The following is a 19,308-nucleotide window of genomic DNA, read 5'->3' as shown; positions in this document are numbered from 1 at the left end:
AATGACTCAGAACAAAGGAACTGGATGACACAATACATGTAGTGGCAATAAAACAGTGTTCTCAGATATGATTTGTTCTTAGGGAAGTCCAGTCTAGCCAACTTTAACAATTTAGTAGCAACACGGTAGTCATGAATCAGCGACTTCAATACTTCTTTTACAATAACGTCGTTCTTCACACTTCCTATTATTTCTACAAACTGATTCTTTTTGTGTGACGTAACAGACTATTTATAATAATATTGTAAATTTTTCAAAGGTGTCTATGGGAGGGGGGGGGGGGAGGCAATACCTTAAAAAATTATAATGTCCATGCATGGATTTTGTTTAAAAGGGTCATTATGCATAAGGGCCACGAAGGTAAGTTATGAGATATTAGGACTCATACAGAGGCATACAGACAGCCATTTTTTATTCACTACATTTGCGAGTGGAACAGGAAAGGAAATGACTAGTAGAGGTACAGGGTACCCACTGCCATGCATCATATGTTGGCTTGCGAAGTATTGATGTAGATGTGCAGTGATGAGATGGTTTAAGTGGCAGATTTCCACCTGACGGCCAAAATTTGAACTAATATTTTCCCAGCCTAAATTGGTTCCAATTAATGCATTAGCATTTCTACCAAGTTTTGCTGCCATATGATAATTACAGCCCACACTGGACCTCTCTGAGTAACTGAACTTTGGTTATAACCACCTAGTACATTACAACTAACCCATTCAATGATTTTTCAAAAGTTCTGAAATTAACTACCTAAAATAGCTTGTTTTTCTCCTGGTTCAGATTTTCATTTGCTGATTATACAGATTCGGATTTTGCAAAACAACTTCCAATGAACATTTGGATTGTAAGATTTTTCATCACAACCTAATTTCTGCTTTGCACTTTGGACTTTATGTACCTGGATTACCCTTATGATTGCAGGTTACAATACAAAAATTTGTATTTTTGTTGGCTATACATGTATAATTAAATGCCGAGCACATGCATCATGATACTGACAATATATATTATGTAATACTCAATAATTATGTTCCTTACAATGCAAACATAAATTCTCTTGCTTTTGAAACAACAACAAAAAAGAACAAATACAAGATGGTGGACTCATACCCATTTGGTATCCATTTTTACCTTGGAGTATCAACAGCCATTTCACTTCTTTCACTAGCTCCAGTCTTCTTCTTTCGGGAAACAGCTTTCAGTATTCGGCGATTACCAGGTGCCAGGCTGTCATCACCAACCTCATATTCTTGTGCTACTGGCAAATCATCTCCACTGAGAAATTAACAGAAGAAAAATTAATAAAATGAAATTTGTATCACAAAAAGTAAGTAATGTATACTAAAAAAAAATATAACATTCATTTCTTTTGGGATGGAACAACTGAAACACAAAATACATGAGAAACAAATATCAAATATTATGTAGCTACTGATTAATAGTACAGCCAAATTAATGATACTGTAAATTGAAAATTTGGTGTTTCAATCTCTCCCACAAAACACTCTAGCATATCATTAACAAATGCCTGTACTTCCAATACTGAATGCACTTTGACAAATTTACAAAAGTCCTACAACACTGGATTGTGTCTACAGTTTCCTTCAGTTATCACGATTTTCAGTTTTTGAGTAATAAATTTGACAAGAGGTGTTTTGTATTAAAACAAATTCATTACAAAGTGAAAAAAAATTACCCCACGCTATGGTCTACAGGTCTGATGATGTTCAAATCTGGTATGCACGTTCCGGGTTCAGAAATGATGCTGTGATATTTCAAAAATTTTAGCACTGTTTGAAGTGTTGCTATTCAGTGGGTAAATGTGGTATAGCTATAAAATAAGGCAAGACAACTGAACAGTTTGCATTGTGCACATTCTGTAAGTTTCATGTTATCTATCTCGCTAATATTGCTCCAAGTAGTGCTCAAAGTTGTCAAAAATTTAGTTGTAAAAAATCTTCTCTCAAGCTGATGTAACTTAATGTAGTAGGTTTACAAACTCCTCCTTTTGTAATCTTATTGCCAGTTTGCTTGTTTATGAAACCTGTAAGTTCCAAACTTTTGGGTCCATAGTTTTTGAGAGAGGCAGGGATGAAGTTGCCTAAAAACAAATTTGCTGGCAGAGGAAGTGATTTTTAACCCTTGAGTCTCAGAAGGGGCACCTGATCCACAGCAGCATTAACTACCTTCTGAAAGAGCATCTTTTTCTTTACAAAACATAAAATTTTGAGATATGGTTTTTCCCTGATCGTCTACCACTATCCTGTAAAATTTCTCATGCAAATGACAATTCAGTCATTCCAGAGGAATATGGAGATAAGAGATGAAAAATTAACTTTTAGCAAATGTAATCCTCTAACAAAATTGTAAAGGCCTTTGTGGCCACTTGTTGACAAACTGGCTGTTGCAGTCTTAGGTTGTTCAGGCGACGTTCATCTGATGATATTTCTGATGTTTAGCCAGCATGAGTGGCTGGCATTGTCACAGTTTCACCCTCCATTGCTGGTGGTGGACTGGAGCATGGCTAAAGGCCACAAACTATATGTACATGGTGCGCCACCATCCAAGGGCTTCTCCGTAGTCATTTCCAGTGCGGCTCTCTTGCTACCTGCAACTGTCATTCGCTGCAGCATGGGAAGACAGATCCGCTTACCTTGAGGCTTTCTTCTTTCTTGTTGAAGGTATTCTCGAGTTGATGTACTTCTATAGCTTCTCTAAACAAGCGGATGTAATAATTACTCTGTACAGCCGAAATTTCCATGTCAGCAAATTTTACAATGTGGTCTGTCTCACAAAGCGCATGCTCTGTCACAGCAGATTTCTCCACCTGCCCCAACCTGCAATGTCGCTCATGTTCTGTGATCCTGGTGTTGACTGCTCATACAGTCATTCCAACTTCTCCACGTGGTATGCGGTGTATTCCCGACATTGCAAGTGAGCCCCTTTTCTCCTTTTCCTATCTGGGACACTCTTTGATCTTCTTTGTCAGTTTGTAAATAGTCTTTACACCATGTGTGCGCAACATACGTCCAAATCTGTCTGTCACTCTGGGAACATATGGCAGAAAGGCCATATCAACATTTCTTTTTCTGATTTGTCACTTCACCAAGTGTTTGGCTCGGTTATACTTCTCATATATATTGTGGAGTACCCATTGCTCCTCAGAACACTTTCCAAGTGTTGTATTTCACGTCTGAGGTGCTGCGACTCACATATTCGCATTGCTCGCATGATGAGCATATAATTATGCCTCTTTTTCTGGCTCGGGTAGTGATTTGAAAGTTTGTGCAGATATTAGTCCGTGTATGTCAGTTTTCAGTACACACTGTGTCCCAGGCTTTCACCATCCTGTGTGACGAGCACATATAGAAATGGTAGTTTTTTGTCCTTTTCTACTTTCATGGTAAATTTCGAATTTTTGAAGAAGCAGATGATGCAGGAATCACTAAATACAAGATACTGCAAGAATATTGAAACATTAACATTTGTCTCAGGCACATAATTATATTTAGTTTCAGTTTATATACTTCCCAATGTATCCAACATCTGTAAGTTGTCAATCTTTCAGACTCACATTACACAAGAAAAAGTTAACAAACTCTGAAAATTTAATCAAACTTTCTTTTTGTAGGTGATATAATATTGATTTGAATAGATGCTAGATTCAGCAACCAGGGAGGATCTGCCTAGTATTCTTTGACAGTTGTCGACTGTTGTTGATATTCAGAACAGTGTTTCATGCGATCATAATCCATAAGCACAGGTTAGGTTTACTCCGCAGATGAACATTCATTCACAGTGCACTCCTGTGACCGTTACTGTGGTGCTGTGTGCAACACCACTATTACCGCAACATGTAACATGTTTCAATCAGCTACCCTCCGCACCTGTTATGACTCCCGTGAATACTAGCTAAGGACATATCATTAATAGTGCACCATGGGCATTCTCCAGGACTTCTTCATAGGCGGTTGACCGTAATAGTGTGTGTTCAGTGTACAGGTCATCACCTGCTGCTAGTGCTGTACAACCAATGGACGCATACACCCCCCCCCCCCCCCCAATACAGTGACGTACATCATTGAACAACACACTTTGCTGCTACCATGTGTTGTGGACTTTAATTCATGTCACACACATTCATGACCCCCCAAACCACCCATTTCCGCACTGAGGGTTCCAGTTCCTGCCATAAACCCAATCGCTGTTTCCACAGCACTGGCTGCACCTGCCGCGATGGCCTTCCGTGTTTTCTATGAAGTTGAACAATTCCGCCTGTTCATTCCATGGTACCACCTGTGCTTGCTGTGATGGCCTTCCACGATACAACAGGTATGCTCATTGATCACACACATGGCAATTGTGTTTTTTGGGCCTACACCCCCCTCCAGTGTTACATATGTTTTCTCTGTGGGACCACCTACTGCGCCGGACTGCCATCCTACCATTCCCTGGCCGGAATGGGATTTCGCGGCTCACAAAGACAATTTGGTGTTCCCGGAAGTTCCTAATTCTCCTCTCTCTTCCCCCTGGACACCAATGAAGTTACCACTGTCAGAAGAAAACCCAGTGACATGGTTCATCTCTGTAGAGCTTATCTTCAAGCTACAACAAGTTTACTAAGACAACTCCAGGTTCCTCTGTCTAATGAGACACCTTCATGACCACTCAGACCTGATCTGTGACCTGCTCCTGCCTCTGCCACTGGCTCCGAAACATGACTTCACCAAGAAAATGATTATAGAACACTTTGCCTGTTCCCCCCCAGGAGCTCATACTGAAAATTTTATATGAAGAACACCTTACAGACAAGACACTGTCACAGCTCTGGCACCTCCTATGGTTGCTGGTCAATGAGTATACTATACAGGATACAGCGCTCTGGGCAGTGTTGTCTGCTAAGCTACCTACCAATCTCCAGAAACAACTGCTACAACATTCCTTTGAGTAGATCGGATCACAGATCAGTTGTACTCTCTCCTGAGACAGTGCCAACCTCTGCATTCTCTGCCACAGGTTGGTACACCTGCACCAGATTTCCACCCGTTTGCTGGTAGGAGCAGGGCCCGTTCCACCGCTCTGTCCTCCACAACACCTGGCAGCCTGTGCTCACACTCTTCACTCTCAGAACATTCCCAAACCGTGCACACCCAGTATGTGCCAGTATACCTACCCGAAGCAATCGATGATGACAAGCCGCCCCCTCTTGCTAATTCTCCACCTCTGCCACATCCAGCTCACCCATACTGCTGGTATCACAAGATCTTCGACGACTGAGCACAGAAATGTATGTCACCTTGCCAGCACCCAAACACTGTCCACAGGGCACAGTAGACGCCGAACCCTGCGGGGTCATACAGGCGCCCCCTACGCTGCATAACGTACATTCCTCCATTTTTCCCAGCGGCCACTCGTATGCAACAACATTTCTTCTAAACTCAATTTTTTGGTCGACACAGGTGCGGATGTATCTATAATCCCTCTACCTGCATCTTCTCCATCGACTTCGCTCCTCTGAGCAATCAACGCTTTGATCCTAAAAACTTCAGTCTCAGTCAATGTTTCGGCTGGACTTTTTACATAGCTGACAGATGAGCCAGTTCTAGGGATGGATTTCTTGTCACACCAAAAATTTTCTCTGAACACCTTTCAGAGCACGGTGCTGCACCACCCTCTGAACACAAACATACAGTGTGCTCGCCTTTCGCTTTATCGCTCAAGTGTTCTTGCAGCGAATAATTTGGTGCACGAGTGTTCCACCCTTGTGGGTGACATTCTGAGGAGTGTGAATGGTTTACTGTCAGAGTGCGGGTCTGTGATGAAAATCTGTTGGGACAACGGCGGGCTCCAAAGCCGCAATTTGCTCACCTCCAGCGAGCTTGCCTCGGCCCCCATTCAGCTGTAGAACCTGCAAGTGTGTGATGAACCAGTTTCTTTGGCAGGCACCCACACTGTGCCTGTCCCTCCCTGTGTCGTGTGTACCGATCAGTGTGCCCAAATGCCAACCCCACCGTCACACATGCGACACGCCCACCTCCTCTGCACAAACTGACACACCTTGTATTGATAAATAATCCCCCTCTCCTGCGCCCCAGCCACATGACTCAGCCAACACCTCTATTTCTCGCACCCACCCAGCACTGCTCGTGCTCATGCCAGCTTTCGTGCACACTAGTGACAGTCAATGTTTACCAAGTGTTCCTGCTCACCACTCACTGCGCTCGCTACTGATCTCCCAGCATTTGCGCACATCACGTGCACGAGACAAATATGTCACTTTTGCACTGCCATTCCCTACTCCCTTCAATGGTCATATTTCGACCCACGGGTGTACTCCCCACATGACAGATGCTTTTGTTAACCAGGAACACCCTTGTGTGCAGTATTAAATATTCGCCGTCATAGACGGGACAGTGCATAAGATAGTTACTACTGTCGGCAACCTATCTGACAAAGTCGGACGCCTCAACCCTATTAAATTACATGGGGCATGACAGCAAATTAATGATCTTATCTGCAGGTATACTACACCTGTTAGACAGTAATTGGTCATCGCCTATTCACCTCACTACCAAACACGATGGCCCATTTCGCATGTGGGGACTGCAGGCATTTAAACTTGAGGACCATAATAGATAATTACGCAGTGCCAAACATCAATAACTTCACCCACATGTTATCATGTTATCAGATGCTTCCATCTTCAGTGTAATTGACTGTAAACACCCCTGCCACCAGGCACCTGCAGTACAGGAGGGAATACCCAAGGCACAATTACCACCACGCTAGGTTTGTTCCAGTACCATTACATTCTAGATGTGGCAACAATTTATTGACTCCATCCTATGAAAGTTTGAGTTTTGTTTCGCATACCTGGACAAAATACTCATTTTCAGTGAAACAACAGAGGACCAGCACAAGCATCACTTACCCATGGTAGTGAAGACCTTAGAGTCAAATGGTGTTCAAGTCAACAGAGATAAGTAACCGAACCCGAACCCCTCGGGCAAACTATTCAGTATCTCTGGCGCTGGTGACAACAGTGGGAGCCGTCCAACAATGCTCCAGTGACAACACCTCACCCCTGCATGTCTTTTCAAAAAAGGAATACTCTGCAGGGAGCTCCTGGTTATCTACTAAGTTGTTAAACATTTCCACCCCGACGTTGAAGAATGCACATTCTATATCCTCACGGACTACAAACCACTTGTGAATGCCTTCCGAAACCCTCCGGAAGACCCGCACTCCTCAATGTTTCTTCCATTTCGACTTGGTGTCTCAGTTTATCAGCTATATCAAGGGAACGGATAACATCATTGTCAATTTTTTCTCACGCATCAATGCAGTGTCCAACAGTATCAATTCGTCTAATCCAGCTACACTTCAGGCAACAGACAAGGGCACCCAAGCACTGCTTGCAGTCCCGACCACCTCACTCGTATTCACCAAGGCACGATTCCCCAGTGTTGCTAACAATGTCTGACGCGATTCTTCAACTAGGGTCTTACACCCGGTGTTACCGGCTTCCTTAGCCTTCAAGCTTTCAATGCCTTACACAACCTTTAACACCCGGGCATTCGTGCCTCTATCTGACTCACTACCGAGCACTTTATCTGGAAAGATATCAAAGAAGACTGACGGATGGGCTCGAAACTGTATCCCTTGCCAGTGCAAGAAAGTTGGCCACCATACTGCCCCTGCCCCCCCCCCCCCCCCCCCGCTGGATAAATTCTGCGTCCCTCCAGGACATTTCAGGCATGCCCTTATCAATCTCACTGGCACCCTTCTGCCATCAGAAGGTTTTAGATATGTCCTGTCTTCTACTGATCACTTGTCCCAATGGGTGTTAGCCTTTGCTGAACATCACGGCGAAGACGGCTGCCAAAGGTTTTGTCTCCTCTTGGATCGCATGAATCAGCTGCCCAGCCACAACCACAATCAACCAAGACTGGCAATTTGAATCATCCCTGTTTACTTTCTGTAATGCATGTGCAAAATCAACACCACCTGTAACTGCCTTTGGTCGGAAGCTCAACCTGGGGTCATTTTTGGGTTGAGGTCAACGCATAAACTAGACATCCAGGGCACCAATTCTGGGGTGGTTTATGGGGAGAACCCCATCCTGCCAGGTGAACTGGTCCAGCCCATGGCTCAGGAAGACCCCCCCCCCTCCCAAACTTCACTAGCCCCTTGCATACGAATTTGAAACAGATACGCCTCTATCCACTGGTTAGCCATAGCTCGCCTGCCTCCTATGTGTCCACTTCTCTTCAGAACTGTTCCCACATCATGTTACAGGACGACGCCATATGCCAAGCTTTACAGTCCCCTACCAGGGCCCCTTCAATGTTCTGCAACATGGGGATTCAACATACGACATTCTCATCAAGGACACGCCACAAACAGTTTCACTGCATCTAGTCAAACCTGCAATTGTGGATTCTGATTCTCTGGCATTGGGCTCTCCCAACACGGCTGACGAACTAGGACCCCGTCATGTTTTGGACTCCTTGAATGATATGACACAAGTGACTCAGGCGCATGGTCCCTCACCAGCGCATGGTCCCTCACCAGTGTCCAGCCCTAGCGACTCTCCTTTTGCTCGTCTCCCAGACAGTTGAAGTGACTTTCCATTCGCAGGTTTTTCAACCCACACGAATCACACTGAGGTCGACCCTCCTACGATCAAGAGTCATGTCGTAGTTCTAACACACCGCGTGGAGGACATCTCACTGGTAGTACATAACGGCCACATCCTCGTCCTTCTGATGGACTCGAACCCTCCGTTATCACATAAGTACTTGGAAGTCGAGGCACTACAGTGTTTCACCCTCCCTCAACAAGGCAACCTCGCCCTCCTACACGACTTCATCTCTCCACACAGCGAGATTTGAATCGTCTCTCCGCACTTCAGCCCACTGGCTTTCTCTCGAGCCGGCTGTCACCTCGCCAGACCGCGCCATCTACAGGACCTACCACTGTGTTCCAACACCGACTTTATCACTGGTCAACCTGGAAGGACCAATCGTCCAGCTCGTGGAGCCCAGGATGTGCTTGAATACAACGCAGATGCTACCAACACCCCCCTCCCAGGACAAATCCCATATATTCCGCACTGCGGTGTGGGGTGGGCAGTTTATATAAACATCAACCCACAAACGAGGTCTCTCTCTCTCTCTCTCTCTCTCTCTCTCTGCTCAAGAGTTCTTTAGATGAAAATTTTGAGATAACCCAGCCTGTTTATGTGACTTCTTATACATACACTTGTAGATGCTTGTACCTAAATATAAATCTGTATCAAAATATAAAGTGGATGTGTGTGATTTCCGGACAGTATTCCATCACATTCCCACAACACTATTAGCAATTGGTACTGTGAACTCCATTGTAAGCCATAGCTATCCCTCTTTCAAAGCTGTTATTAGAGCAGCAATGTCCATAAGGCGAAAACTGCAAACATCTACAACTATATGATTACACAAAAACAGTTTTATACATATCACCAAGGAGATCTATATGTTCTCACGAAGACATACTTCCCCACACACAATCATCATCTTGCCTGTAAACAATTCTTAACAAATATTTGATGAATGACAAGACATTCAGTTCTAACTAATATTAATAAGGAAATCAATTACAGCTTTCAAGGTCACAATCTTCTTCTGATGAAATCTCCAGCACTCATTATTCAACCATAACACGTTTCTGATAGCTGGAGATAAAGTAACCTTTAGCTGAAAAGTGTCAGTCACATTATTGAAATGTCATTCAATCAGCTCTTGGCTAATCATTTTAGATGACAAATGTGTAGTTAGGAATCGCTGTCACAATGTAAGAACAAAAATATGACAATTTAATCATGCAGCAGCTATGTTAGAGTACTCATGTGCCAATACAGTTTGACAATTGTCTATTACACTCAATTAAGTTGGATACGGTAGTGGACATTGTCACTCCAATGGCAATAGCACCACATGGTTATTTCCACTCTATGCATCCTAGTCCACTGAGGTAGCTTCATTATACTTCAGGAATAATCATGGGGGAAACTATTACATAGCCTATTTTTGACTAGGTGAATTTGAAAAAAGAAATTGCTAAAAAAAACAATAATTGTAAAATTAAGAAAATAAGATACTTTGTTTCCCCCAGGTTTAAAGAAAACCTGTGAACAAAATAGCACAAATTTCTACCAATCAGAATGAGGATGGCAGGGAATTTAAAACATTATACAGATTGTTTCCTTATAGGGTTCATTTAGTTTTTAGACCCTTTTCCTGCTGTCACTGACCTGAGACAAGAGTCCAGAAAGTATGAACATCATAAGAAAGGATGTGTGAACAGAGGCAATACCAAATGTCTGGTCAGTTAAGTGTATTCATGACATAGTACATTTTTGCATATTAGATGTATCATTAAGTGTCTCTGCGAACAAAGAATCACAGGATGTGATTTGCGTATTTCATGTTAAAGTTAAATCTACGTACATACGTAGCCAATGGTGTCACATACAGACATCTGCAGATCATTTGCAACCGACTAAGATTTTGCAATAGGAGCTAATCATATGATAAAGTCGTTTCTTCTTTTGAGTACAATGTAAAAAGATTACCATAAATGGGGTTACTTGAAACAATCTGCAATTATTTTGTCTTTAGTGTTGGCATCATAGTGTGAGTAATATCACTGTTGGTTTTGTGTGCGATTCTGAACAAGCATATGACGAGCAGTAGTTAAGCCAAGAAACTGAAGTAAATGAATGAGGTTACTATACACTAGATACCGTTTGTGTTGTTGACCAGTCATACATCTTATTTCTTTATATCATTTTCCATATGCTTATCAACTGAAAATAGTGAATTGAAGAGACTTCCATGCAGTATGACTACAATCTTGCACTAATAGTAAATCTCTTGCCTCGGAAGTATCAGCAGGCAGTGTCTGTGAAAACCGTAACTCTATGGTCAGTATAAGGAAACAACCAGTATAATGTTTTAAATGCCCCGCCAGCCTAGTTCTATTTTGTAGATCTTGGAAACAGTCTACATTCTGTCATTGCTGTTTAAAAGACTGCGAGACAAAATGGGTCAATGGAGGCGTCCAATCCCACGTGCCGGCTTTGACCCATGACATAAGGATGTTGTGTTGTGACATCACAACAGCACAGAGATTAGTTTACGAGTGTGTTGTGTTTGTAGATGTCTTGCGGTTAATGGTTGTCCCCTGGTAGTGAGTGTGTGTGTGTGTGTGTGTGTGTGTGTGTGTGTGTGTGTGTGTGTGTGTGTGTGTGTGTGTGTGTGTGTGTGTGCGGGAGGGGGGGGGGGGGGCACGTATTGGGTTCATTTAGGTGTTGGTGCTTGAAGTGTGCATTTATTGGTCACGACTGCTATAGAAGAACGGAAATAAGTTTCAGTGAGTTAAGAATTAGGTTTCCATTGTGTTTATGTCATTGTGGTGTTGTTTGATGTTGTTGGTTTGTTGTGCGGTAAGTCATTTAATTCAATTTGTGGCTTCTTTTGATAGGTATGGATATGACTTCTAAGTTTAATAGTACACATCTGCGGGCTGAAATGAGGGACGACATGTCTTCCATCATTAAGTTTCCGCAACTTTTTGGGCTTGTGGCAGAGACAGTGAAAAGTGGCGTATGCAAGCAGAATATGTGAGTTGGGTTGTGTGTGTGCTGACCTGGTGTGCAGCGCCAAAACTTTTTTGTGGTAAGTAATCGTTTTTTTGGTCTATTGTTGGCATGTTATGATATTCGGTGGAGGTTTTACGTGTTGTTGGGTCATTGTTATTTACGGCATATGTTGGTAGTTGATTTATGTATCTTAGGGGAAGGGCTCGATTTCAATTTTTTTGGTATCGTCAATTGTATTGAAGCTATACAGGGTGTTACAAAAAGGTACGGCCAAACTTTCAGGAAACATTCCTCACACACAAATAAAGAAAAGATGTTGTGTGGGCATGTGTCCGGAAACGTAGACGGGTGGAATCCGACACTTCTGTAATCCCGAAAAAAGTAAAACATGACAATTTAGCTTTTCAAATGATTTCTTTTTCAGAATCACCACATCTTTATAGCCTATGTGATAGCAGGTTTTTTTTTGAACACACAAAACACTACAGGCTCCATTTATATTTCTGAAATATAATGAGCTCGCCACATTGGCTGAGGAGCACACAAAACAGAAATATCCATTTTATGCTACTACCACTGGACTGACAATATGCACTGCCACTGGTTATACAAACTGCCACGTGGAGTGTGATAGTGACACCCTCCTCCTCTCTCGAAGTACTGATTGCAGTGACAGACTGATCTGTAGTGGAGCTCGAGGTCTAGATTAGGTTGAAAGTTGATAATTCAGCTGTCAATTTGTGAATCCAAAAAATGTAAACACAGACTAAATGTTGTGATAATATGTTGATCCGTACTGTAGTCTGATGTCTACATTTAACGCACATGCCCACTTTTTGTTATAAATATTAAAACTGGAATGTAAATTTGGAAAATTTGTATTATACAATGGATAAGTCTTTGATATGTATTATGGAACAAATTATGTTTGAAAATCACACACAAACTACAAGAATGGAAGGGGTAGTGGGAAGTGTTCGCTGCATAGCTTTTAGCCAACTTTCAGAGTAAATTTTCACTCTGCAGCAGAGTGGGCATTGATATGAAACTTCCTGGTAGATTAAAGGTGTGTGCCAGACTGGCACTTATGCCCAGGACCTTTACCTTTAGCAGCGAAGTTCTCTACCATGATTCATGTCCCACTCACGCACACAGTTTTAATCTGCCACGTAGTTTTGGTGAACTGTTTTCTCTCTCACTCACAGCAAAAAAACTCTCAAACGTGCAACTGTCTGTCATATGTGGACGACAAGCAATAAACAAAAATGATCAACCGTTGTCACACTGTCAATTTATCTACTTCAGGAAGGCAACATTCATCACACAAAATTTATATAAATATCAGGCACCATACCTTTGTACTGGCACTTACACGAAGAATTTGTTATTAAGGAAGTCAAATAATTTGAACAAAAATGACCACAAACAAGTATCATTGGAAACCACAAATTTGTTCAAACTGGAAGCTCACTCTTGTTATATATCTTGTAGATAATATCAGTCACATTTACAACGGGGGCAGGACAGAACTCAAACACATTTAAATGATAAATCATTGCATGCACAAGTCACGCCACTTGTACAAGCACTCTCCCGAATCAACTGATGGTTGTATGTTATGGGACTAGTAGAACCTGAAAGGCATATGGTGAACCATGTTTGTTTATTTCACAAACTATTCTCCACACAATATTTTTGGTTCTGGTATCAGGGCTAATTGGTATGATCTAGCAAAAGTTTCACAAGACCATGCCCCTCTCCATTTATCATAGACGATGTATGGCATATATAAGCAATAAGGACCAGAATGCTCAGAGATCAGCCTTGTTGATCAAATCATATTGTGCATAATAATACTGATGTGAATAACACGCAAGAATGACTGACAAAGCAATTCCTGGCCCATAGAGTTTGCTGCCTACAGCTTCTGAAAGAAAGAAAGAAAAAAAAAAAAAAAAAAGTTTACTGTCCACAATGAAGGTGGATGTTCGGGGCAAAGTAAAATGCCAATGGGTAGTGGTTGCATTGTACGAGGGAGTGGGGCTGCTCCCTTTACACGGTTTCTCTTCCTACCCCAGGCTACACACAAGGCAGGGCTCACTTCCCTGTTCACAACAATATCTTCCAAAACCCATGAAGACAATATTACAAAAGCACAAAAAATAATAGGTCCTTCTAAGCAATAGAGCTGAGGTGAAGAAAATGATACGAAATAATGAGTTTCATCTTTGACTGTATTATAAATTTGTTGCAAACAAATGTACATTAATAAAATGGTACAAATCATAAAGTTAAGGGAAATAACATTCAATTCACAATGACAGTGTGGAATAACGAATTTCAAGAAGATAAGTACACATTATTCCAGTGGAAGTACAATGTGATTTATCCATAAATGCAGGGCAGTTATGTAGTAAATGGTAGACTGTTATAAACGGTAGACCAAGGTACACTAATCTTAAAGCAAGGGGGGAAAAAAATCACACTTACTACTGATAAATTCCTCAAAGTAGGCGTACTTGTGACACTGTATAATTGCACTGTAATAATAATAATAATAAAACACGTAAAGGACGCATACTCTTAGTAATTCACCAACAAATGGTAAAACCCTACGGGATGTCAAGCATCGCATCATGCTTATTCACCTGTATGATACCAGTTCCGTCTCGGTGCGCTCTTGCCACTTCCTGAAAATGCCGAGAACAACTTTTTCAATGTCTTCGTGTGACGCAGGCGGCCCATCTTCTGGTCGGTAGAAATCAGTTCTGAAAACAAAACGCAGAAGACTGTGAAGATCGTTTCACGCAGCTCAGTTATAAAGCAAACGCCGCAGTAATACAGATTCAAAAAGCTACCGTCTATGGAGGAATCCGAATACGCAGTCAAGAAACGAAACAGCGTGTCCTAAATCTGAAAGTATTTCTCCAAGCTGACCATCGTATTTCTCACTCATCTTTCAATTTATCACGCCATACGCGGTTCTGAAAAGCAACACTAAACAAAACCAAAGATGTACGGTGAGGGCAATAACATTGCTACCAAAGATATCAATGTAACCAGAGACTGAAAATCTCCACGGCAAACTATGAAACAAAGGGTGTAGTTGGAAATAGGTAAGGGGTCTCCACATCTTCAATATTTATTGACAATACTTGCTTGGCAGACCTACTATATATTGAAACGATCTCATACTGTCAATAACTGTGACAAAAACTGTCAGCTGACATCGCAATTTTAGAGTGTGAAGAGTTGAAGACCCAAACAAAAGCGTCTGGTGCAATTACGTTAACTGTAGTAATTCTTCATGCTTTCCCGGGGATCTGTTAACATCTTGAATATTCAGGACTCCAGCCGGATGTTCGCATCGTTCTCGCACGATATGTCAACAGCGTGCCTCACTGCAGGGATGGGCTATGATCGCGCTCGAGTATTTCTCGGGTACGCTCGAGAAGTTGACAGTGCTGCGCTCTCTGAGAAATTGCGCAAACCGTCAGTACACGAAGGTCGTACTGGTCGTACGTACGTGCTCGGAAAACTTTGAAATTCTATGATTGATATCAACTGTACAACCGTTATTAATGTGTACTGAAGTATTAGTATATGTCTCATAAGACAAAAATCATAAGATTTTTGTTTAAAACAAAGAACAGAATTCGCATAAAACAGAAGCTTTATTCTTACAAAATAAATTACCTTGTAAATTCTGCTTGTATGCATGCATGCTTAACCGTAAAAGAGAAGTGCTATAGCCTTTTTTTATATACACAAACTTCGTACATGAGTTTACTTACTGAAGAAACAAAGGAAACAAAAGTTGTTCAGCAGAAGGCATTTTTACATCCCATTGCTACACTGCCGTCGATTTTTATTTAGAAATGTGATTTTATTAACCAACTGGCCTTTTACTCTGCTTCTTTGTTTGGTTATAAGTAGTCCTGTTTTCGAAACTATTCTTTCACTGGGAACAGGAGTTGCAGGTATTGCAAGATATTTTTTTGTTTTGCCACGACAGCTAGACCTGGGTAACAGTTTTCATTTTTTTTCCCAGTAGTGTAAACGATTATCCGTGCGTTGTAGGTACGGTTCTTCCACATATCGTTGTACCTCCAGGTCTATGCTATCACAACCGCTTTTCATCAGATTTTTATTGGAAACCTCTTCATCGAAAGAAGCCCATAAGGAACTACTGGCGTTTTGTACGAAATGGTATTCGTGGGTAGTGTCGTTAGTAGCCGAATGAGTAGATCTATAGTCCCTACCACGTTTGCACACTCTGCAATTAGGCTTGCAGCAGCATGTTTTGAATGAATGGGATTCGTAAATTGCAACGTTTTGAATCTTGGGTCGAGAACTGTGGCAACGGCATGTACTTTGTTTCTATTAATCCTAGCCGGGCTATTAGTGAGTTGTGCAGATGTTGCTGGTAGCTCTTGCGCTGTCGTGGTAGTCCACTTCCCATTGCATACGGTTAGGATTAGCTGTGTGATTATTGGAATAGTTTTCGAAAGAGAGGTATAGTTTTCAGTTGAGATTTCACTTGTTACCACTTCAAATGGCACCAGTACACATAAACATTCGCTCAAAATTCGCCACTCGTCAGCTGTGAGGTTCTCTAAACCTGAATACAAAGATGATAAACAGGCTGCAATGCATTCATTTTGCTCCACTAGACGTTGTAGCATATAAAACGTGCTGTTCCGTCGGGTTTTGGTTTCCTGAATCAATGTATGAACAGGTTTTTTCATTAGATCCTGGATCTCATGGAGTTTTTAATTAGCATTGCACCTTGTTTTAAAATAGCTCACAATTTTTCTGGCCTTTACCCGCATTATGCAGAGCTCACTGTTGCTGTTCAAAGAAGTTTTCACAAGTAAATTGATTGTGTGTGCTAAACAAGGCACATGTTGCATATCTATGTTGCAGCTATGAATAAGTTGTACGGCTGCCATCATGTTGCTGGCGTTGTCAGTTGTGATGCTTACAACTTTGTTTTCGATTATCCATTTTGAAATCACGTTATCTAACGCCGCACTAATATTTAGCGCTGTTTGCTTTTCTGGGAAACGGAATGTCTCGAGAGCTAAAGCTTTCAGGTCCCAATTAGTGTTAATGAAATGGCTAGTTACAGCAATATATGCCTCATATCCAAATATCTGTCGTCAAAGAAACACAAGTAGAGTCTTCCACGGACACGTTTACAGCCTCTTTCTGTTTATGGTAATCGTCCTCAATCACGAGGCGCAACTTTTTTCGATTTGGTATCGAGTATTGTGGGTCCAACAGTGAAACAAAACGTCGAAAACCAGTGTCCTCGACGATTGAAAGTTGTTGAAAATCGTCCTTTATCATGGCCACCAGTGTCCCATCTAGCTGTTGTTGCCGTTTACTTCCCTCTATGAAGAGAAACGTAAGATTTAGATCAGTGCTCCTGCGAGGGGATACGTTATGCTCGACAACTAGTCCAATAAAATTACATATCGTATCGTGGAAAAGCTAGGATAGTATAGGTTTGATTTTGGGGTATGTTGTATGTTATCGGAGTACGATTAAAACATCAATGTTTTTTAAGCGTAGCGGACACTTTCGGACACTATTCGCAGTTTTGCACGGAATTCACCTTTTGTTCTATACGTACCTGGATATTTTGTCTGCCTCGCACTATTGGAAGAATGAGCCTCTGTATCCACGGACGTCGCTGTTTTACTGCTCGATAAATTGTGCAGTTTTAAGATGTCTAATCATGCCCGTCGTATTTTTTGATACATTACGGAGATTTTTACGACAAATGTTGCAAGTAACCTTCGTTTTCGAGTGTCCATATTCATTTGAATAACAGCTTTACTCGAATGAAACCTGAGACATACTAGTTTCGAGCACAGCGAGTGTGATTGTCTAGCGGCGGCATTCAATTCATAAAACAACAGCGGCGCGGCGTATGTTGTCGCAGCCAACTGGAGCGCAGCGCCACACGCCGCCGAGCTGTTTCTCGTGAGCTTCTCGAGAATTGCTTGAGAACTAGAGGCTCGAGAAATTCTCGGTGTGCTCGAGTCGCCGCACCTCGCCATCCCATCACTGCCTCGCTGTCTTCTTCAGGTGCTACCTGAGACTGGTTCCCTAGGGAACGCCCAGCTCCTCCCAGACATAAATACTGGACTCGATAGACCCAAGGACCAGCGCTACAAGACCTAACAGACACCATCTTGCAGGCAGCGGAAGAAGCCACCCCTCCACAAAGGGATGGCCCACCACCGCAAATACAGCTCCCGGAACATTTGCTAGCTCAAATTCGAGATAAGAACAGAGTGGCAAAAGAGTGGAAGATCACCAGAAATCAGGCCACCAGGAGGCTGCTCAATCGTCTACAGAGAGAACTGAAGGTAGCGCTCAATGAGCACAGAAACCAGCAATGGAAAAACCGCCTCACAGCTCTCAAAGTGGACGATCATACACTATGGCAAGCCACCAAACAGTTTACAAAAAGACGTGCTAGGATGCTGCCACTGCACAGCGAGCGGGGAATGGTCTACAGCCATGCTGGAAAGGCCAACGCCCTCGCAGACTCCTTCGAGAAGCAGTTCCAAGCGGCGGAACACCAAGATGAAGAGCATGAAGAGGTAGTCAGTCGTCAACTGACTGTCTTCCTCAATGCCGATGAGGACCCAGAGGACAAACCCATACTTTTTACCCCTGAGGACGTGACAAGAGTAATTAGGTTCCTCCCTACAAAAAAGGCGCCAGGGCACGACAGTGTCACCAATCAGTTAGTCAAAACTCTCCCACCCACAGCAATCACACACCTCGCGAACGTCCTCAAGGAGATTACTCAATCCCGTGAGTTCCCAGCTTGCTGGAAACATGCGGAAGTGGTCGTGATACACAAACCAGGAAAAGACCCTCTATTTCCGCAGCACTACAGGCGGATTAGCCTCTTGCCAACACTCAGCAAGATCTATGAGCGCCTCCTGCTAAAACCCATACAGGAACGTATTAGCAGAGAGCAGCTCCTGCCGGATTTCCAATTTGGGTTTCGGCAAAACCACTCTGCCCCACAACAGATCATGAGAGTGGTTGAAGCAGCCACAGAAGGCTTCAACCACAGAGGCTACTGTGGGATAGTACTACTAGATGTAGCCAATGCCTTTGATTCAGTATGGCCTAGAGGGCTACTCTACAAGTTGTACAAGCAAAGATTCCCCGGGAGCATAGTTAAGATGATCAAAAGCTATCTCACGAATAGGACTTTCTCTGTCAAAGTCGAAACTGCCACCTGCACCAAAAGGAGTATTCGTGCTGGGGTGCCACAGGGATCGGTCCTGGTGCCCATTTTGTACAGTTTGTACAATGCGGACATTCAAATGGCCCCCCTGGTGCACACTGCGCAGTACGCTGACGATACAGCCTTCTACACGAGAAATGTGAACAAGGACCTGGTCATCCGTAGGCTACAAAAGGTTTTAGATTACACAGAAACTCGGGGCCCGTCGCTGGCGCATCACCATCAATTCTGAGAAGACGCAGGCAATGCTGATTACCCGTAGGCTCGGAAAGCGTGAACCTCCTCAACGTCCCCCCCCCCTCCATCTTCGCCTAAATGGAACCCTACTCCCCTGGCGCAGAACCGCCAAGTACCTTGGCGTAACCTTGGACTCTCGTCT

At 42.7% G+C, this 19,308-nt stretch overlaps 1 protein-coding gene across 2 annotated transcripts in view; it reads right to left on the bottom strand.

The window, feature by feature from the left end:
* LOC126324755 (nudC domain-containing protein 3-like) overlaps positions 1 to 15,064 on the bottom strand; it is a 63,463-nt gene extending 48,399 nt beyond the window's left edge. Inside the window, exons 1-3 of one of the 2 annotated variants that reach the window (XM_049995109.1) lie at positions 14,509 to 15,064; positions 14,299 to 14,418; positions 1,138 to 1,281 (exon numbers count right to left, since the gene is read on the bottom strand). In XM_049995109.1, coding sequence (XP_049851066.1) covers positions 1,138 to 1,281; positions 14,299 to 14,418; positions 14,509 to 14,606 — 362 coding nt within the window. In that variant the 5' untranslated portion in view covers positions 14,607 to 15,064. The remainder of the gene's footprint in view (positions 1 to 1,137; positions 1,282 to 14,298; positions 14,419 to 14,508) is intronic. The other variant, XM_049995110.1, reaches the window with a different exon arrangement.
* Between the last annotated feature and the right edge of the window lie 4,244 nt (positions 15,065 to 19,308).

This window comes from Schistocerca gregaria, chromosome 2 (assembly GCF_023897955.1).
Source record: "Schistocerca gregaria isolate iqSchGreg1 chromosome 2, iqSchGreg1.2, whole genome shotgun sequence".
Lineage (NCBI taxonomy): Eukaryota > Metazoa > Arthropoda > Insecta > Orthoptera > Acrididae > Schistocerca > Schistocerca gregaria.
Note: the sequence above shows the minus strand (reverse complement) of the source record. Positions and strands in the feature narration are given on the sequence as shown.